The 21,272-nt window shown below is 57.6% G+C and overlaps 1 protein-coding gene across 1 annotated transcript in view; it reads left to right on the top strand.

Annotated features, from left to right (window-relative positions):
* LOC111160101 (LDL receptor related protein 1) overlaps window positions 1-21,272 on the top strand; it is a 79,227-nt gene that overhangs the window by 25,772 nt on the left and 32,183 nt on the right. The window contains exons 10-29 of the mRNA XM_022522937.1: window positions 406-549; window positions 1,709-1,945; window positions 3,115-3,295; window positions 4,166-4,388; window positions 5,735-5,936; window positions 6,203-6,328; window positions 8,558-8,698; window positions 8,815-8,940; window positions 9,643-9,759; window positions 10,117-10,197; window positions 11,815-11,982; window positions 14,874-15,056; window positions 15,489-15,689; window positions 16,881-17,126; window positions 17,339-17,536; window positions 18,760-18,964; window positions 19,145-19,309; window positions 19,947-20,191; window positions 20,423-20,554; window positions 20,853-21,080. Coding sequence (XP_022378645.1) covers window positions 406-549; window positions 1,709-1,945; window positions 3,115-3,295; window positions 4,166-4,388; window positions 5,735-5,936; window positions 6,203-6,328; window positions 8,558-8,698; window positions 8,815-8,940; window positions 9,643-9,759; window positions 10,117-10,197; window positions 11,815-11,982; window positions 14,874-15,056; window positions 15,489-15,689; window positions 16,881-17,126; window positions 17,339-17,536; window positions 18,760-18,964; window positions 19,145-19,309; window positions 19,947-20,191; window positions 20,423-20,554; window positions 20,853-21,080 — 3,549 coding nt within the window. The remainder of the gene's footprint in view (window positions 1-405; window positions 550-1,708; window positions 1,946-3,114; window positions 3,296-4,165; window positions 4,389-5,734; window positions 5,937-6,202; window positions 6,329-8,557; window positions 8,699-8,814; window positions 8,941-9,642; window positions 9,760-10,116; window positions 10,198-11,814; window positions 11,983-14,873; window positions 15,057-15,488; window positions 15,690-16,880; window positions 17,127-17,338; window positions 17,537-18,759; window positions 18,965-19,144; window positions 19,310-19,946; window positions 20,192-20,422; window positions 20,555-20,852; window positions 21,081-21,272) is intronic.

The raw sequence follows: 21,272 nt of genomic DNA, 5'->3' as shown, positions 1-21,272 counted from the left end.
GCGATCCATCCCCGACTAGCTCCTCTGGCCCCCCAGCTTCCCCTGCCAGCCCCTTCCGGCCGCTCAGCCTCTCTAGATCCCACCTCCATGGAGCCCCTGCACCCAATTCTGCTCAGGACACAGGTTGCACCTCCCAGGTCCCTGGCTGCTCCAGAGTCGCAGCACCTGCCCACGGGCAGCGGCGTGACTGTCTCCACTGACCACAGAAACCGTCCCCTCAGAGTCTGAAGGCTAGGTCGCGGTGGGGTGGAGAGATCCCAGTCCTGTGGCTTCTAAAGCTTCAAATGGGACAACAGGCATAAAGGCCACAGTAGGAAGGAGTGTGGTCAGACTCCAGGAAGCCTTCTTAAGGTCTCGGCACGGGGGCTCTGGAGGGGCCTGACTAGCTCTCTCCCCTGCCTGCAGTGAGGAGCCACGCCTGTGAGAACGACCAGTTCGGGAAGCCGGGCGGCTGCTCCGACATCTGCCTGCTGGCCAATAGCCACAAGGCACGGACCTGCCGCTGCCGCTCCGGCTTCAGTCTGGGCAGCGATGGGAAGTCATGCAAGAGTGAGTGAGCGGGCAGGGCGTGCATGCCTGCTGGCATGGGGCGGGACCCTGTCCTTGTCTGCCTCCCCACAGCCTGGCCCTTTCTGTCTGAGATGCAGAGAAATGAAGGGATTTACCCAACATTTTCCCTCGAGTGAGGGGCCAAGACAGAATTTGAACCCACATCCAAGAATAAGGCTTTTCCCATTATCCTACTTGGGCTCCATAACAGACTGTCCACTGGCCCATTCAATTCATTCATTCATTCATTCACTCAACAAGTATCTCGTGAGCGTGGACTGTGCGTCTGGCGCTATCCCGGCCATGAGAATTCCTCAGTGACAAGACAGTTGTTGTCTCTGCTTTACGGAGCGGAGCGTAGAGTCTGGCAGGTCAGACAGTCGGGTAAAAATAACTCCAGGTGGTACCTGGTGTTAGGAAGAAAACAGAGAGGCACCTAGACCTGTTGGTGACAGTGAGGGCTCCTGCTGGGTCAGAGTGGTCAGGGAAGGCTCCTTCGTGGAGCGGGGATTTGAGCCGAGCTCTCCATGAAGTGAGGAGCTGAGTCGTGGGACCACTCGAAGGCAGGGCCCCTCTGGCAGAGGGGATTGACAGAGCCAGCTTCAAGGCTGAGAAGGGCACAGCATGAGTGAGGAGAGAAGGAAGGAGGAGCTGGATGCATCTGAAATGGGATGAGGAGCTCTTGGTGACTTTCCAGCAGAGAAGTGATGTGATGTGCTTCACGTGTGGCAAAAGATCATGCTGGCTGGCCACTGGGTAGAGGACAGCAGGGAGTGGCAGGAGGCTCCTGGGGTGTAAGCGAGGGGTGATGTGGCTTAGAGAAGGAGGGGAGCAGCAGGAGTGGTCCAACGTAACCAGATTCCAGTGTATCTAAGTCACTCATTTGACTCACTGAGCAGTGAGCACCTAATTGAAAACCTGATCCTTGCTGCTCCTGCCCCATAGGCAGACCCCCCCACCCAGGGTGCTGTCCCGGGCTTTCCTGTTTATACGTCTGTCTATGTGACCCAGACCTCCTGCGACCCCCATCTCCCCTGACCCAGGAGAGCTGAGGCATTGCAGCCCCTTGGGCCATGGCCCCGGAGGCAGGGTGGTAGTGTGTGTATGTGTGTGTACACGTGTGCACCTAACTTTGTGCCCCTCCTTGCACCTGCCCTAGAGCCAGAACACGAGCTGTTCCTTGTCTACGGCAAGGGCCGGCCAGGCATCATCCGGGGCATGGATATGGGGGCTAAGGTCCCAGATGAACACATGATCCCCATCGAGAACCTCATGAACCCCCGAGCCCTGGACTTCCACGCTGAGACCGGCTTCATCTACTTTGCTGACACCACCAGCTACCTCATTGGCCGCCAGAAGATCGATGGCACTGAGCGGGAGACCATCCTGAAGGACGGTAAGGGCCCCCAAAGTAAGGGGTATGCAGGTGGGATCCCCAAGGGACGCCCACTTGGGACAGGAAGCGATGTGAGGCCTGGGCATTGCCTTCTCAGTACCCTCTCAGCATGGAGAGTCCCCCACTCACTGGCTGGCTGGGCCTGTTGGCATGGAGATGAGGGGACAGACAGATTGACCCCTGTGTGACCCCCTTCTTGGCTGAGCCGAAAAGAGGCTGGAGGATGGATGGGTTAGGCAGTGTGGGCTGTCTCTGCCAATGCTTGGGAAAACTCGGGGTCTCTCTGCCATTGGCTCTGCTCCCCGGAGCTGCACGCAGGACACAGCTCAGGAGAGGCCTGAGACCTTGAATAGAGTAGCCGTATCAGCCCACGGGTGCTCACAGAGGGCCTGTGCAGCAGCCCGCACAGCCACCAGAAGCTGCTTGCTCACTTGTCCTGGGAAGAGTCTGTTTTGGGAGCTGAACCCAGTTTTTCCATCTGAGCTGCTCGGGCAAAGCAACAGTACGTGGTCTGACTCTGTGTGGAGCCTCTGAGCTCCTGAGTTCTGTCCATTTCCTGCCAGGCGTCAGAAATTCCCAAACCTGCCCTTGGGCCCCCAGGACAGGGTTCCCTAAACCAAGGAATCTGGCTGATGCGTTACTGCTCCCCACCCCCCAGCCCCAGTCCTGCTCGTAGAACCTCAGCAGTCAGCAATCAGCAATCATAAGACTTTAGGGAAATCAAAAGTCACTCATCAGGAAGAGATTGGGGTTCCCTATACCCGGGGAGCTGCTATGGAAACTGGAGACGAACCCTTGGCTAAGTGGAAAATCACTTCCTGATTTATTCGTTTTGTCAGCTCAGGACTTTTGGGCGTGGGACGTTGTGTCACACGGGTGCCCAGAGCCACACGTACGTTGCTTCAGCTCCCCAGAGCTCAGGCCGAGATAGGCCCTCCCGCGAGAGCTCGCATTGGCCACACGGGTTTCACGGGGTGTCGGCCAGAGTTCTGAGAGCCCCTGAGCCTCAATACCGTGTCCCCAGATTCTTTTCCAGCCTCCCAGCCCATCCCTCCCACTGTTGTGGGCACAGGGTGCTCCCTGCCCCACTGGGCGCCAGCTCACTCTGAGCCAGGCCGTGCTAAGGTTCCTTTGAGGCCTTCTGTCATGGCCCCCTTCACTCCCTGCAGGAATCCACAATGTGGAGGGGGTAGCTGTGGACTGGATGGGGGACAATTTGTATTGGACGGATGACGGACCCAAGAAGACCATCAGTGTGGCCAGGCTGGAGAAGGCTGCTCAGACCCGCAAGACGTTAATCGAGGGCAAAATGACACACCCCCGGGCCATCGTGGTGGACCCACTCAATGGGTGAGTCTGTCCAGGGCCTGTGGGCAGGAGGAGCTGGAACGGGGAGGTGAGACAAGGAGCGAACAGGGGAGAGCGGCCCAAGTGCAGCGCTGAGGCAGGAATCAGAGGCCGAATGGGGGAAAGGTGCCCCATCTTGAGGACAATGGGAGTGATGCCTTACACACATACAGTTCTGGTCCTGTCACTCCCATCTCGAGGCCCTCCACGGGCTCTTCTTGCCCTGGGAGTGAGACCCACGTCTTTATCAGGCCTGGGCTCCTGCAGGATCTGCCCGCGTCCCCTTGGCCTCATCTGCAGCTCTCTCCTGCCCTCGGAGCTCTGTCCCCACCGCCCGCCATCTGTTCCTCAGACACCCCAGCTCTTCCTGCCTCCAGGCTTTTGCTCTGGGACTTGCTTTGCCCAGAGCTCCCAGACATTTGCAGATGTAGCCTCTTGTCCGCATGCACACCTAGGCTCAAATGCCGCTTCCTCAGAGAGGCCTCCCCAGCTGCTGCCCAGTCCGCTCTCTGTACCATCACCCCGCTTCGTGTCCTACCTGGTTTCCCTCAGCCTCCAAAGTGCATCCCTTTCCAGTTGACTTATTTCTTGTCTGTACCCCGGGGTGGGATGGGACCTCCAGGAGAGCAGGGGCCTTGTCTCCACGGGGTCCCCGAGTGCCAAAACTGTGCCCAGCTCTCAGCAGGCACTCGACAAATGCTTGCTGAGTGCAGGAAGGAATGAAATGTGGGAGCGAGGGGTGAGCAGGCAGGAAGCCCCCAGGAGGAGCTCTGGCATTGCGCGCATGGATTGGGATCACACAGGAGGCTGCCGAAGGCAGTGGTGGCCCGTGTGGAGGTGCACACCAGTGTCCTGACCAGTCACTGCCCACAGGTGGATGTACTGGACAGACTGGGAGGAGGACCCCAAGGACAGTCGGCGAGGGCGGCTAGAGAGGGCCTGGATGGACGGCTCACACCGAGACATCTTTGTCACCTCCAAGACAGTGCTTTGGCCCAATGGGCTGAGCCTGGACATCCCAGCAGGGCGCCTCTACTGGGTGGATGCTTTCTATGACCGCATCGAGACCATACTACTCAATGGCACAGACCGGAAGGTGGGCGGGCACGCACCTGTGTGTGGGCGTTCATGTGTGCGTCACTAGGCTACGCTTGTGTGTGGATGGGGCTTTTTTTTTTTTTTTAAGATTTTATTTGAGAGAGAGAGAGAGAACGAGCAGGGCTGGGGTCAGAGGGAGAGGGAGAGGCAGACGCAGTCTCCCCACTGAGCAGGGAGCCCGATGTGGGGCTCGATCCCAGGACCCTGGGATCATGACCTGAGCTGAAGGCAGACACTTAACTGACTGAGCCAGCCAGACGCCCCTGGATGGGGCTTTTTGTGTGTGACCGCGTGGGCGTCTCTGTGTCCAGGCCCATGGGCTTCATGCACGCTCACCTACGTGCGCGCGCCTCCCTGTGTTGTGTGTGGTACGTGTCAGATCATCTGAAGTGCGCCTCTGTCAGAGTGTGTCTGCGGCTGCGTGTTGTCTGTGGGCTCGAGCAAGCATGTGCGTACCTGAGCACACAGCACGTGTGCACCTCCACACATTTGTGCATGTACACACAGCACATTTTGGTGTGTGCCTGCCGTGTCAGCCTTTGCCCATGTGCAGGACGGCTGGAGATGCCATGGGCACACACTTTGTCCCTGGTGCGGCTGTAGGCTTCTGAGACGCATGCCTATTTAGGCATGTGGACTGAACCCTTTCCTGGTAGATAAGGCCCTTGGTGATCTGGCCCCTGACTCTCTCTGGGGTCTTATTCCTCCCCTTGTTCCCCGTACCCCGACATCTGAGCAAACGACACTAGACTGCTCAGAATTCCCGGCGCACAGCATACACAGTGTGGCCCCCTGTGCTGTTGCCAATGTAGTTTCCTGCCTCCACCCTCTCCTCCTCCCTGTCCCACTGCTCAGGAGCCACCTTCCCCTGGATCTTGTCTCCAGAACCCCCTCCAGCCTGGACTACCGTGTGCACCCTCCATGGGACAACGGTGATTTTATGGCAGGGGCTGTGTCTTTCATACCACAGCTCGGCCCTTAATAGATCCTGGCAAGTGTTTGTTGACCGAAGAAATGAATGGATGGATTCTGGCTGTGTGCTAAGCACTGTGTGTATATGTGTGTGTGCGCGCGTGCACATACACGCATGTTGGGGGATATGAAGATGAATGTATCCAAGGAAGGGTAGTGTGGACAAGTTCCACATCAGCATCCCTCTGGGCCCAGGGTCCGGCACCTCACTGTGTGCCAAGCTGTCACCCTCAGGGTCACCCAGGCTAATAGGGGAAACAAGACCCACACCCAGGACATGGACATGTAAATGAACAAAACCGTAACCTCCCGGGTCTTCCTCAGGCACCCCATTTGTCCTCAGCTCCTCGGTAACCCCCCCTCCATTCTTAGATTGTATACGAGGGTCCTGAGCTGAACCATGCCTTTGGCCTGTGTCACCATGGCAACTACCTCTTCTGGACTGAGTACCGGAGTGGCAGTGTTTACCGCTTAGAACGGGGCACAGGCGGTGCGCCCCCCACTGTGACCCTTCTGCGCAGCGAGCGGCCCCCCATCTTTGAAATCCGCATGTATGATGCCCAGCAGCAGCAAGGTACCCTCTGGGGCTAGGGCCAGTGATGGGGTGGGACCTGGGTGGGGGGTGAGGCTACTCAGGGGTGAAGGGACTCCCCAGGGATCGTAGGCTCTGATTTTTGAGGCCCTTGGAGAAGAGTTTGACTGTCTTCCCCGTCTCCCTCCCTGTCCCATGCTTCCATGTCCTCTTCTTCAACACGATTATCGTCCTGTCGCCACTGCCTCCCTTTCTGACTCCCCACTTGAATGTGACTTCTCCCTGTCTCCTCGGCCGTGCCTTTGCAGTGGGGACCAACAAATGCCGCGTGAACAACGGTGGCTGCAGCAGCCTGTGCCTGGCAACCCCTGGGAGCCGCCAGTGTGCGTGCGCCGAGGACCAGGTGCTGGACACAGACGGTGTCACCTGCTTGGGTATGAGGGGCCCAGCCAGGGTGGGAGGCCTGGGAGCAGTCCTCAGCGGGAGGGGGCCGAAGGGTCCAGTCAGAGATGAAAGAGGCAAAGAGGGCCCCGTGGGGACAACAGGAGGCAAGGGATGAGTGAGAGAAGGCCCCGGGGGCTGGAGGGGTTTTAGGGAGGACCGGGGATGGGGGGAATTAGGGAGAACACAAAGACCAGGGGAAACTGAGTGATGATTGGGACGGATTTGGGAAGAGGAACACATTCCTTTACATTCATCTTCCCTTGATCAAAGTAATATAACAACAGCTCTAAATACTGGAGATGAGAGAAGGGTAAAAAAGCCCAAATTCCCCCAACAGACACCAACCCGTGTATTGTTAGCAGTGTGACAAGTGAACAGCATCTCTCTATAGCCAGCTGGGCTCCGAGCCTGCGTTTACGTAGCTGAGATCACACGACACACGACACGTTAAGTGCCTTCCGCCCTCTTGGGCTCGTACACGTCACAGCAGTTTCTGTGTCATTGTTGCATTATTTGAAACAGGCTCTTCTTAGATCAATGTAGGTCGTGCTCGTTGTAAAAGAAATAAATAAATAAGCAGTATAGAAAAACACAAGGAGAAAGTACAAGTCACCCTGAATACCACCCCCGATGGATGTCACTGTTACCATTGGGGGGGGTCACCCTTCCACACACTTCTCTCCGCGTTTACCTTTACTTAAACAGAATTGCACCCTGCCGACTATTCTGTTCTCTGCTTTTTGTCACCCGACAGTGGGTCATAGATACGTCAGCAGAATTTTTAATGACTGAAATATATTTCACTAGTAAACGTTCCTTTATTTTCTCCACCATTTCTCCCCACTCCAGGATGATCAGGTGGTTTCTCTCTTTTGGTAGAGTCACAGCTAGCATCGATTTCTTGAGCACAGATGGTACTGAGACAGGGTGGTAAGCACTTCCCATGCAGTAACTTGTTTACTCTTTAAAATATTCCTGTAGGGAGCGTGTATTTGATTATCCCCAGTATACAGATGAAGAAATTGAGGTCTGAAGTCCAAATAGTGATTTGAACCCAGGAAGTCGGACCCAGAACCTGTTTTTTTTTTTTTTCTTCATCATTTGCTCCGCTATTTCCCACACCTTCCTGCCTTCCCATATTCTGGATGGTTACCTTAGGATAGAATCCCAGAAATTATAATGAGTCATTGGAACCTTGGCAGACAGCTAAGAAGGAGAGACTGAGGTCAGGTGGAAGGCAAGAGCATTGGCAGAGAGGGAAACTGAGTGGCCAGGGTGATGGAGGGATCCACACCAACACTGAAGTCCCCATGAATTAGAGCAAGAGAGAATTGGGGGAAAGTGACACCGAGCCAGGAGCTAAAACCCTTAAGATGCCCCGGAGTGTCCTGGGGCCCCGTGGAAGTAGGGCTTGGTGTAGTCAAATAGCATGAAAGTCAGCGCTGATTTTTCAGGATGGAGAGAATTGTCGGGAAGCGGTAGCGAGGAACAAGGTGACACATACCAGGTCCCGGTGATCCAGGGCCACAAGAGAGACAGGAGGCACCCACAGGACACACAGAAGTTTCAGGGCTTAGAGTGGGAATGAGCGAGGGGTGGGTCGGAAAGACATCCAGCAGAGCTCAGCGTGGAGAGACAGGGGCCAACATGTGGGGGCACTGGGCTTCTTGATGTTACCCGTGCAAATGCAGACCAAGGACATGTTGATTTCACCGCTGAGAGCTCAAGGCAGACAGGGGTGGTGAGGTGGAAGTGTTGGGGGCAGGAGGGCGCAGCCCTCAGAGTTCTGGGCCCTGTGTTCACTGCCGGTGGGGGCAGTGCCTCTGTGAAGGGAAAAGCCCAGGGACCAGGATGGGGACCTCGGGGTCCCAGAGGTGACTTCCAGGAGGCAGTTTGTGGAGGAAGCAGGTGAGGAGTGGTCTTCTCAGGAGGGACAAAAGTAGTGGGGAGGGGCTGGGGGCTCCAGGCCCTCTTGGAAGCAGGTGGTTTCAGGTCGTCCGGAAGTACTGGAAGTGTTCAAGTAAACGTCACCCCTGTGGCTTGAGAAAGAGCTGCGATTTCCATCCAGATTATTTGGTCGTGAAGAATGACACCCTAGGGAAAATGACTCTGGGGATATTATTTAAAATGCGACAGCAGACGAGCGTAGTGCAGATAGGGGAGCACCTGTCCCAGGAGCTGGGTCTGACTCTCCCCCCAAACCCCTGTGGTGCCCGCAGCGAACCCATCCTACGTGCCCCCACCCCAGTGCCAGCCGGGCGAGTTCGCCTGCGCCAACAGCCGCTGCATCCAGGAGCGGTGGAAGTGCGACGGGGACAACGACTGCCTGGACAACAGCGATGAGGCGCCGGCCCTCTGCCGTGAGTCCTCGCCCCATCCCCGATGCCCTGGCGGCAGGGTCGGGGGATGGCAGGGTCGTGGGTGGGGCGAGCTGGGCCCCGCCCACTCACGGAGCCCGGGCCTCTTCCATCCCCAGATCAGCACACCTGCCCCTCCGACCGCTTCAAGTGTGAGAACAACCGGTGCATTCCCAACCGCTGGCTCTGCGACGGGGACAACGACTGTGGGAACAGTGAAGACGAGTCCAACGCCACTTGCTCAGGTGTGGGGTCGGGGTGGACCGCACGGGGCGCCCTTCAGGCAGGGAGGGGGAGGTGGGGGCAGGGACAGCCGGACGCGGGGAGACAGGGTGACCTCCGCCAGGAGAGGAGCGCAGATTGTTAGGGCTGAGGGGCGGGGCTGCGAGCAGGAGGAGAGGAGTGCCTTCCCGTGCCCAGAAGAATGGGATTAGCTCTGTTAGCTCTGAGGACTGAGCTTGTGGGGTACAGAGCATGGCTTCAGATTGGAGACAGGAGCAAGGAGGGTGGATCTTCTCGGAGGACACCAGAGACGCCTTGAGAAATGGGGTGAAACAGATGGGGTGTCAGGCCACATGGCTGGGTTTTTAAGTTTTTATTTAATTTATTTGTTTGAGAGAGAGAAAGAGCATGTGTGAACGGGTGGAGGGGCAGAGGGAGAGGGCAAGGGAAGGAGAGAATCCCAAGCCGACTCCATGCTCAGCACAGAGCCCAACCTGGGGCTCGATCCCACGACCCTGAGATCATGACCTGAGCCACAACCAAGACTCGGACACTTAACAACCCAGCCACCCAGGTGCCCCACGCACAGATGGTTTTGAGCTTCTCTAAGAGAAATGGTTTTGAGACCCTTGGGAAGACTTCCTGATAGGCAGAGGATGGTAGGAAAGAAGAAGAAATGGAGAGGAGGACAGGACTATGAACAATTGCGCCCACCCTGTCCCTAGCTCGCACCTGCCCACCCAACCAGTTCTCCTGCGCCAGTGGCCGCTGCATCCCCATCTCCTGGACGTGTGATCTGGATGATGACTGTGGGGACCGCTCCGATGAGTCCGCCTCATGTGGTAAGAGGAGCAGCAGGGAAGCGAGGCTGGCACAGGGAAGGGGGAGCCCAGGAGAATGTGCCTGGGGGCAGTGGTGGGTGCTGGAGGGCCCCTAAACCTTAGTCCCTGCGGGGCCATGAGCAAGTTACTGCATCTCCATGGCCTCTGTGACTTTTGTCTACAAAACAGGGATAATCACTGTGCTGACATGGGGATTCAGTGAAATCATGCATGAAAAGCACTCAGCACAGGGCAAGTGGTTGGTAACTAGAAGCTTGAAAAAGGGAAGCTCAAAAGGATGGGGATGAACGAGCAGGCCTTTAGGCTGAGCCCCTGCCGCTTCCCACCGCTGACTGGGCTGTTCTTTTTCCCTGACAGCCTACCCCACCTGCTTCCCCCTGACTCAGTTTACCTGCAACAATGGCAGATGCATCAACATCAATTGGCGATGTGACAATGGTAAGAGCTCGCATCCCTTAACCTGCCCTGGTTCCTAGGAAAGCTAGAAGCCGCAGCCAGGTCCTGGGTGGGAGACAAAGGGGTCTTAGAATCAAGCTGGGGTCTCCTCCCAGTTCACTAAAGCCCCACTGGGTTGGCTGGGAGTGGTGAGTCCACGCCAGAAATCCCATGGGGGAAACCAGTATGGACCGAGGGGAGACTCTCCTGGTTGCCCATTAGCACCCAGGGCCTGAGCGGCCCATTCTCTGGTAGAGGATTGGGGGCTGGGGAGAAATGAGCGAGAAAGGCTGGAGGGGCAGAGCAAGGGGAGCCCAGTGCCCCGTTCCCTTCTCCCTGCAAACCCCAGCTCCTGGGGTCCTTGCTGCACCCTCCAGGCTCTGGCTTCAGGCTCGGGAGCCCAACTGGCGGTCAGCCACGGACCACGTGATGTCAGTCCTGAGCCACGGGGGCCAGTGGATCGTCATGTGTGTGCCGTGTCGCGGCTCTGGTGGCGTCTGTGTGTTGTGACGTGTTGTACCAGTGGCTCTAGCCCTGGCTGATTGTGAGAGGATGTATGGGGCCAACGCCACGTTGCCCCTCATCTGTGCTGTGTCTCGCGTGCCAATGGTTGCCCTGGCGGTTTCTGTGTTTCAGAGAAGGATTGTGGGGACGGCTCTGACGAAAAGACCTGTCCTGAGCCTGCCGGTCAGTGCATAGAAGCACATGCACCATCACCCCAGGGCCCCGGCTGGCCTCGGGCTGCCTCTCAGGAACCCCCAGCAGCTCCACTCTCCAGAGAGCAACTAGGACACGAAGGGAAAGAGATAGGGAGAGAGGAGTTGACAGAGAGAGAAAGACAGCAGAAGGGCAAGAAGCAGAGAGGGCAGAGGAGAGGAGGTGACAGAGGTGGGGACAAGAAGAGCAAGACACAGAGGGCAGGATAGACAAATAAACCCAGTTGGAAAAGAGGCAGGGACACACCCCATGGGGGAAAGCCATACCTGGTCCTTCCAAGTGTCCTGAAAACGTGGAGGGAAGTCCTGTAGTCCCCACCCACCGGGCCTCAAAAGCAGGACATTCATTCAGTCACCCTCAGACGCCTTCCAGAAGTGGCCCCCAACCCTCCCCAGCTGCAGGCAGTACCCCCCTACCCATGAGCAGGGCGCCCAGAGCCTGGCCTCCACCAGTGCCCAAGCTCAGGGTGGGGGGCGGGGGGTGGGGGAGGACTGATTAGTCCCCTCCCTCCCAAGCAGGGCACCTTACCTACTCTCCACCCACCTTACTCCTTCCCAAACCAGAGAAGCCTCTGCCTTTCCCCCAAACAAAGCAAGGTGACCCCTGTTCCCACACCCTGCCGAAAGGAGAAAGGGAAAGGAGTGTGTCCAGTCCCCCACCCACCGCCTTCCGAGACTCCGGGAAGGGCTGTCGTGCCCCCCCCCACTTCTCCCCACCCCCCACGTGGGCCATGGTGCATGCTGCAGTCTATGCAGTTTCTGTGTCTTTTCTGTTTGTTATTTTTTCAGTGGGGGCGTGGGGAGGTGGGAATGGGGCGGTGGGTGTGGGGGCCCCAAGCTGGGGTCACAGAGGAGGCAGCGGGCTGACCTGCTCCTTGCTTCTGCCATTCTTGCCTCCCCCCAGACAATGACTGTGGGGACAACAGTGACGAGGCCGGCTGCAGCCACTCCTGCTCCAGCACACAGTTCAAGTGTAACAGCGGGCGCTGCATCCCCGAGCACTGGACCTGCGACGGGGACAATGACTGCGGGGACTACAGCGACGAGACCCACGCCAACTGCACCAACCAGGGTGAGAGCCTGGGGGCCGGCAGGTGCGGCGTAGCCGTCCCGTGCCAGTCACACTTAGCCATCCCTCCGTCCCCCTCCACCCCCCCACTTTGTGCGCCGCAGCCATCTGGGAACCAGAGATAACCCAGACCCAGCTCTTATCCTCAGGAGCTGCCCGGCGTGAGGGCGGGAGGGAGATTGTCGACAAACCCTCGTCACACGCTGTTAAGATGACGGGCTTTGCAGCTGGGTGGCCTTGAGTTTGAGCTCCAGCTCGGCCACTTACTATCTGGGTGGCCTTGAGCGAGTTGCTTCATCCCTGTGGGCCTCTGTGAGTGTCATCTGCAAAGTGGGGATAATAATAGCACCCACATCGCGGTGCTGATGTGGGGGTTCGCTGAGATCGTGCACAAAAAGCATTCAGCATACAGCCTGTGCTTGTAAGCTGGGAGCTTGAACACAGCCGTGCTGGGCGGGGGTGGTGGGTGAGGGTGAATGAGCACAGTGGGGACCAAAGGAGAGAGGCATTGGCTCCGTGAGGGTTCTTCGTGCTGAAGCCTCCAGGGCCCAGTTAGGGGGCAGTGGGGACTGAGTGTTCTGGAAGGCACAGACCCTCTGAAGGAAGGTTTGTTTCTTGGCTCTGGCCCGTTGTTTCCATGGAAGACTGCAGACCCAGGGCAGTCCAGGCTTAAGAGAAGTCAGACAGGCAGAGTTCTGTGTGAAACCTGCCCATTTCCAAACACTGGTGTATTAGCTTCCTGTGTCTGCCACACCAGAGTACCACAGATTGAGCGGCTTAAACAGCAGACATTCATCATGTCAGTTCTAAAAATTAGAAACCCAAGTCCACAATGTTGGCGGGGTTGGTTCCTTCTGAGGGCCGTGAGGGAGAACCCCTCCAGCTTGTGGTGTTTGCAGGCCATCTTTGGGATTCCTTGGCTTGTATGGGCTTCACCCCAATCTCTGCCTTCATCTTCGCGTGGTGTTCTCCCTGTGTGTATGCTTGTCTCTGTGTCCGGATTTCCTCTTTCTCTGAGGACACAGTCATATTGGATTAAGGCCTACCCCAGTGACTTCATCTTAACTCGATCGTTTGCAAAGACCTCTTTCCAAAGAAGATCACATTCGCACACCAGGAGTTAGGACATCGGCATCTTTTTAGGGAACACAAATCAACCCATAACAACTGGCAATGGACTTTAAAAGTTTGAAAAATGCTGTAGGCCAAAATCTTCCTGCGGGCCTTATCTGGGCCCTGGACTTCCAGCTTCCAACCTGTGCCCTATAGAGTGAAGGCACATACATTGAGAGCAGTACGGTCGCACAAGCTCCCACCAGCGGCCCAGGACTGAGATGGAGGGCAGGGAGGGTCACCTGAGGCCCAGGAAACAGCCACTGAGTCTCAAGGGCCATCTCAGAAGTACGAGTGGGACAGGTAATAGTGCCTTGGGATTCTGAAAAGGGTGTCCCCAGAGGCCTGTGGTGTGGTAGAGAAAGCACTCTGCCCCTCACCTACAAGCTGGGTGAACTTGGACAAGTCATTTCCTCTGAGCCTTGGCTTCCTGCTCCGTGAAATGAGAGGGCTTGGACAGTGGCCAAATGGACAAGAGGGAGGGTCCTCAGATGGAAGGTGGGTAGGGGTGGAGAACACAGTAGCAAGATTTAGAGAGTGAAACTGGGCACTTCCGTCTCTGCCTGTTGGGGCTGCTCAGGCCGGAGGGGTCAGCCGGAAATGAAGCTGCGCCCAGAGGGGACAGATGACATCAGCAAGGGAAAGTCAGGCACTGGGACACCTGAAGGACTTTGAAGCTGGAAGGTGATAAGATGGAGGATGTGCTTTCAGAGGACAGTCCTAGAAGGGGATCCAATTAGAAAGAGGTTTAGGGGCCCCCCGAGGAAGGAAGCTCAGCTCGGAGGCTGTTGCCAAGAGGCAGGCATTGAGATGAGAGCATTGACCGGATTGGCGGCCGGGCAACACGGAGGAGCGGGCAGCAGTGTGAGAGCGAGGTGGGGCTCCTGCGTGGGGCTCCTGCCCTGTCAGCGGTGGGGGCCTCTGGGTGCTGCTCCCACAGCTTCCCGACCTCCTGAGTCAGGCCTCGACCCAGCAGCTGGAGTGCGCCTGCCACCCCTGAGTCACACCACAGCCTGGCCCTGCCCTGCAGCCTGCATCGGCCCCCCACATGCTTGCATGGAGGCCCAGCCCCACTCCGCGGCCTGCAGGGCTCCCACCACCTCGCTGACCTGTGTTCCTGCTGCTCCTTTCCTGCAGCCAGACAGCCTCAAATACACCTTGGGCATTTTACTAATATGCTCGCCTGGTCCCGTCTCTGTGACTTTGCACCAGCTGTTCCCTCTGCCTGGGCTGCACCTCACGGGATGCTCATGGCTCATGTCATTCAGGCCTCTGTTCAGACTTCTCCCACTCAGAAGCCTTCCTTGGCCATCTTACCCAGTGCCATTGACACAGCTTCATCTCCATGGCTTTGATCGCTCCCCACTAGAACGTCAGCTCCGTGAGGGTAGACACTTGGTCTTGCTCACACTGTCACCAGGAACAGTGCCTGGCACACCAGAGGTGCTTAATAAGTTTTTATGGCCTTCCTGGGTAAAACAGAGGCTAGGTGAAGGTGGCGGGTCTTTGAGCTCTGGCCTAGCAAATTGCTTAACCAATAGACCACTGGTGTGTAAAATAGAGAGATTCTTGACTAGCCAATTGCTGGGATCCTGGGAGGTGTGACCTTCCTGCCTCCAAGTTAGCTTCTGAGAAGTGTCAGCCAGGCTCAGAGAACTCTCCATCCCTGCCTCAGCTCATAGCTCTAGACTGGGGAGAACAGGAGGGGGGTTGGGAAGGTAGACATGAGAATGGCTGACCTAGAGCCCCTACCCCCCATAACCCCCCTCTGCCCCCTGCAGCCACGAGGCCTCCTGGCGGCTGCCACAATGATGAGTTCCAGTGCCGGCTGGATAGTCTGTGCATCCCCCTACGGTGGCGCTGTGATGGGGACACTGATTGCATGGACTCCAGCGATGAAAAGAGCTGCGAGGGAGTGACCCACGTCTGTGACCCCAATGTCAAGTTTGGCTGCAAAGATTCTGGTAAAAAGAAGGATGGGCGGGAGCTTGGACTAGGGTGATTGGGACAGGGGGAGACCATACTGAGAGCAGGGGAGTGGCAAGGGAGACAGCGCTATGCTGGTGGCGGCGGGGGGGGGGGTACACTGGGAGGCAAAGGGCAGCACAGAAGCTTGTGGGTGACGCCTGGGGGAAGTAGTGGAGGATCCAGGGCCTGCACTAAGGGCCCTGGGAACCAGAACCATCACCGTCAAAGTTGAGCTTCAGCACAACTCTTGCAGACTCTTGCTTTCTCTGTTACCCATGTGAATCTGACAGAGAAGGCCTCAAGGTTCCTAGTGGACCCCAAGGCATTACAATCACGGCCCTATTAGAGAAGCCCACTGGGTCTGGGAAGAAAGGCGTGGAGAGCCCTCGTACCCAGGCCTGGCCCCTCACACTATATCCATCCCTCAGCTCGATGCATAAGCAAAGCATGGGTGTGTGATGGCGACAGTGATTGTGAAGATAACTCAGATGAAGAGAACTGTGAGTCCCTGGCCTGCAGGCCACCCTCGCACCCCTGTGCCAACAACACCTCAGTCTGCCTGCCCCTCGACAAGCTGTGTGATGGCAACGATGACTGTGGAGATGGCTCGGATGAGGGAGAGCTGTGCGGTGAGGCCCACGCCTAGGAGAGGCCCCAGGATAGGAGTGGGGAGGGCGGTTGGGGAAGGAGCCTGGGTCGGGGCCAGCGCCAGTGGAGCAGGACAAGCTCTGTGGGGAGAGGTCTCTGAGTGGGAAGAAGCAGCTCAGGCTGCTGGGCAGGACATCCCCAGAGCAGTTACCAACAGCCTTTGTTGAGTTCAGACTCAGCTGGGCAAGAGGCTGAGCCGAGCACGCCACACTATTATAGCATATTAATCCCTCCAGCGGCCCTGTGAGGCAGATGGAACTATTGTCTCCATCTTACAGATGAGAAAACTGAGGTGGAGGGGTTAAATAACTGGTCCAAAGTCACATGGCTCCTAAACTGTTGTGGAGAGTGCCTGGTGCAACCCCTTCCTGCAGGCGCATCTCCTCCCCCACACCCAGATGGTGGAACAGCACAGAGCTGCCTTTAAAAATGAAGACACCAGGGTTGCGTGTTGATATGGTCAGGACAGCCTTCCCAGAGGAGGCAGGGATTTAACTGAGTTCCCAAAGATGATGCTTAGATCTTACACAGTGAGAAGGTGGGGGGGTGGCGCGAGGAGTCTGTGCATTCAAGGGTCAGAATAAATAGGGGTCAGGGAGGACCACTTGGTGTGACGGGAGAATGAGGAGTGGAGCAGAGGCGCCTGTCTCCTCCGGGCAGGCAGGGCATCTGTTCCTGGGGGAGAGGAGTGGGAGAGGAGGCAGGTTGGGACTGGCCCGGAGAACTGCTGACGGGTCATCAGTCAGGGCTGGCGGATCTCAGGGTGTGTCAGAGAACCCGACAGGACGTTCCCTACCACACCCCACCTCAGTCATGCCCAAGTCAGGGGAGACCGAGGAAAGGGCAGCCCTCCAAGAGAGGCGAAAAGCTGCAACACCCCCCGCCATGGGCTCAAGAAGGGACAGGGAAACGGAGACCCCATGCTGCTGTGATGTGGGGGCACTCCTCCTGGTCCTCGTGCTGGGTGCTGGGGTCTTAACCCTGGTCCTGAGGGAGCGTGGCAAGTGGTGGGGCAGAGACTTGGCCAGAAATGGAAAAGAAGGATGCCATGGGCAGGGAGCCAGGGTTCTTTCTGGGCCACCCAGGACTTGGGGCCCGGTCAGGCCATGGTCCTGCCTCGTCCCAGCTCCTGACCCTGACCCAAGTCCTGTCCCCTGCTGGCCACCCTGCAGACCAGTGCTCTCTGAATAACGGAGGCTGCAGCCACAACTGCTCAGTGGCACCTGGCGAAGGCATCGTGTGCTCGTGCCCGCTGGGCATGGAGCTGGGGCCCGACAACCACACCTGCCAGATCCAGAGCTACTGTGCCAAGCACCTCAAGTGCAGCCAGAAGTGCGACCAGAACAAGTTCAGCGTGAAGTGCTCCTGCTACGAGGGCTGGGTGCTGGAGCCTGATGGCGAGAGCTGCCGCAGCCTAGGTGACATGCGGGTGAAAGGTGGTGGGGAAGGCTGGGCAGGCTGGGGCAGGCCCCTGAGCCGCCGTTGGCTGGGTTTGAGCTGCCGGATGCCAAAGGCTGCGGTTTCCACCCGTGACCAGGCCCGGGGCCAGCGGGGACCCTGCCTGCTCCGGGACAGGGTAGCTCTGAGGCAGCAAGCCCTACGCTGACCCCTGTATTCCAACCCTCCCCAGACCCCTTCAAGCCATTCATAATCTTCTCCAACCGCCACGAGATCCGGCGCATCGACCTTCACAAAGGGGACTACAGCGTTCTGGTGCCTGGCCTGCGCAACACCATCGCCCTGGACTTCCATCTCAGCCAGAGCGCCCTCTACTGGACTGATGTGGTGGAGGACAAGATCTACCGTGGGAAGCTGCTGGACAACGGAGGTGACCGCCCCCTCCTGCTGACCCAGGACTGTGGCGGGTGGCCCACACACAGAAGGGGCACCTGGGGACTCAGAGCTGCAGACCCAGATCCAGGCCGTCCCGAAGCCGAGGCCTAGCTCCCCCATCCCCCACACTCTCATTAATTGGGTTAGATTTTGCTGTGGGTCTCAGTTCCTGACGCCCCGTAATTATCGTCAGCAGAGCCGGCAGCCTGATAATTAACAAAATGATCAGCCTTTCTTTGGAATGGCCTGGAGCTCCCCAAATCCTCGAACAGCAGGCTTAAAAGGAAAAAGCCATTTAGGGATGGGGTACCTGAATCCTCCCTTCTGTCCAAAGGCGGCCTGACCCATCACAGACTTCTCTCATTAGTAACACACGTACCGAGCACCTGCGTACACATGGGGCCTGGGGAGACAGCAGTGATCAGAGCAGGCCTCGATGGCTGCCCTCGTGGAGCTTACATACCAGGGAAACATCAGATATAAGCAAAATAAATGAGTACAACGTGGAATATAGCAGAAGGGGATAGTGCTGTGGGTATAAAGAAAGGAGGTGGGGGGCAGGTAGGGAGAACGGGGATTGACATTCTAAACTGGGTGGTCAAGGAGGGGCCCCTAAGAGGCAACATCTGAGCAAAAACTTGAAAGCACATTTTACTAGAGGAGTTTGTATTGTTTGTGATAGAAAAAAACTTGGAGCCATTCTAAATGTTCATCAGCAAGGGGATGGCTAAGCAGATTGTGATAATATTCCCATTATGCAACAGTTAAAAAAATATATATATATGTACGTATACATACATACATACATGTATACATACATATATATGTGTGTGTGTATATATATATTTTTCCCCTGTGGAAAAATCTTCAAGATAGTTTATGAAGTGACTTCTAGAAAGTTCTCATATTGACTCTGTGTTTGCCCACACTCCCCCCAAAGCCTCCACCCTCTACTCTGACCTCCTTCCATGGGTTAGCCCTTCAGAGAGCTGCCAGCAGAGGAAAGGTGTGACTTTCCCTTCTTCAACTAGGCCTCTTCTCTCCTATTTGACTTCCTGGTGGGTGGAGGGGTCTGGGTGAGGTGAATGGGGGTGTCTGTGAACCCCAGGTGAAGCCGGGGTTTGTCAGACATATTAGCCGAGGTGTCAAGGCTGAGGGTGAGTCATCTAGGCTTCCTAGTCTACTGTGATTTCACACTCATGACCTTCTCTTCACCAGCCCTGACCAGCTTCGAGGTGGTGATTCAGTATGGCCTGGCCACCCCCGAGGGTCTGGCTGTAGACTGGATTGCAGGCAATATCTACTGGGTGGAGAGTAACCTGGACCAGATTGAGGTGGCCAAGCTAGACGGGACCCTTCGGACCACCCTCCTTGCTGGTGACATTGAGCACCCGAGGGCAATCGCGCTAGATCCACGAGATGGGTGAGGACCCTGCCCAGCCCTGTTCTGGCCCCATGGTCCCCTCTGAAGCCTCATTCAGCCGGGTCGGGGACACCTGTCTCTTCAAAGGCTATTTACCCCTCTGCCCTTTACCAAAGATCCTATAATAGCCCCACGCCAGGCCCTTGACCTTGGTACCCCGACCCCCTCCCCCTTCCCCAGGATCCTGTTTTGGACGGACTGGGATGCCAGCCTGCCACGCATCGAGGCCGCCTCCATGAGTGGGGCTGGGCGCCGCACCATCCACCGGGAGACGGGCTCAGGGGGCTGGCCCAACGGGCTCACCGTGGACTACCTGGAGAAGCGCATCCTCTGGATCGACGCCAGGTCAGCGCCCCCCACCGTGACGCCAGAGGCTCCCATCTCTCCCCTCCCCTCCAGGGACAGGGTGGGGTTGGGAGCCTCAGGACTTGGTAGTGAAAAGGCCTGGGCAGCTGGAACCCGAACTGGGGCGGCCAAGGGCTGGGCCCAGTAGGGGGAGTGAGATGACGGGTGAGGCCAGGCAGGGGGAGGAGGAGTGGGAAGAAGAGGCTGGAAACAGGTCTGCACTAGGGGCCTGGCCCAGGCGTGGGCAAGGTGGAAATGCAACCTCTCGTCCTCATTCACGGATCTCTGTCCCCTACAGAGTGGGCTTTATCTGCCCAGGGGAAGGGGCACCTTCTAATTGGTCTGCTCAGAGGGGGTGCCTTTTTCCAACCTCCCGCAAGCCCCGTGTGTGCTCACTGTGGCCCTGTGGAGAAGGGAGCCAAGAGAGCCAGCGCATGGGATTTGGGACCCAAGAGCCGGGGTCCTAGAGGTCAAACCACTCTGGTTCTCACTCCACATTGTCATGTTGGTCTTTCCCGGCCGGCAAGGCCTGGGAGGAAGAACTGCTCCAGTGTGCGAGGGCTGTAGGGGGCGGGGGCCAGGGGGCCAGGGCCTGGCCCCCGCCAGCATCCTCACTCTGCCCCGACCACGCTCTCAGGTCAGATGCCATTTACTCAGCCCGTTACGACGGCTCCGGCCACATGGAGGTGCTTCGGGGACACGAGTTCCTGTCGCACCCGTTTGCAGTGACGCTGTATGGGGGGGAGGTGTACTGGACGGACTGGCGGACAAACACGCTGGCTAAGGCCAACAAGTGGACCGGCCATAATGTCACCGTGGTGCAGAGGACCAACACGCAGCCCTTTGATCTGCAGGTGTACCACCCCTCCCGGCAGCCCATGGGTAAGGGGCCGGCAGCCTCGGCAGAAGCCCTCCAGGAAAGAGGGCGCCGTGAAAGCATGAGGGGCTGTGCTGAGATGGTGGGACAGGCCAGCCTGCTGATGGAGGAGGGTCTGGTGATGCTGAAATGGGGAGGGGGAGAGCGGGTGAAGAGGGGTTGGTCCAGATGAGAAGGGCCAGGTAGGTGCTGGCAGATCACAAGATGCCCTCACTTCTCCTCTTCCCCTGCCCCAGCTCCCAATCCTTGTGAGGCCAATGGGGGCCGGGGCCCCTGCTCCCACCTGTGTCTCATCAACTACAACCGGACAGTCTCCTGCGCCTGCCCCCACCTCATGAAGCTCCACAAGGACAACACCACCTGCTATGGTAGGAGGCCGCTCCCTCAAGGCCACGGGTAAACTGAAGCCCAAGGGGAAGGTGTCGGGACCCCAGGCTCACCACTGTAAGCGAGGGTAGACCGTCCCAGTCGGGAGAGGCCGCAGAGACAGCCACTGGAAGAAGATGCAGGAACTCGGGCAGGGAGTTGATGCCCATGCTATCACTTCCTGATAGCTAATGGCCAGCTATGAATGGAAGGAACCAGAAGAAGGAGGGACCCTCATGTGGGTGGGCAGAAAGCATGAAGGGAGGGACTGCCCTCAGTGACCCGCCCCGTGCCCCACAGAGTTTAAGAAGTTCCTGCTGTACGCACGTCAGATGGAGATCCGGGGGGTGGACCTAGAGGCCCCCTACTACAACTACATCATCTCCTTCACGGTCCCTGATATTGACAACGTCACCGTGCTGGACTACGATGCCCGCGAGCAGCGTGTCTACTGGTCCGATGTGAGGACACAGGCCATCAAACGGGCCTTTATCAACGGCACGGGCGTGGAGACCGTCGTCTCTGCAGGTTCTGCCCTCGCCCTGGACCCCCGCAGTGGGAGTGGGCGCCCCCCCATCCGGCCCTCCCTCCCATCCCTGGTGTTCTCGGTCCCAATATTCCTTTTCCAAATCTTCCTCCTTCTCAGTGCTCCAACCCTGGATTCCCGATCCCCACCCACCCCCCCACCGAAACCAGGCCAGTCCCCCACCTCCTCCAGCC

The sequence above is a fragment of the Enhydra lutris genome, unplaced genomic scaffold, assembly GCF_002288905.1.
Source record: "Enhydra lutris kenyoni isolate GAN:26980312 unplaced genomic scaffold, ASM228890v2 scaffoldscaffold74, whole genome shotgun sequence".
Classification (NCBI taxonomy): domain Eukaryota; kingdom Metazoa; phylum Chordata; class Mammalia; order Carnivora; family Mustelidae; genus Enhydra; species Enhydra lutris.
Note: the sequence above shows the minus strand (reverse complement) of the source record. Positions and strands in the feature narration are given on the sequence as shown.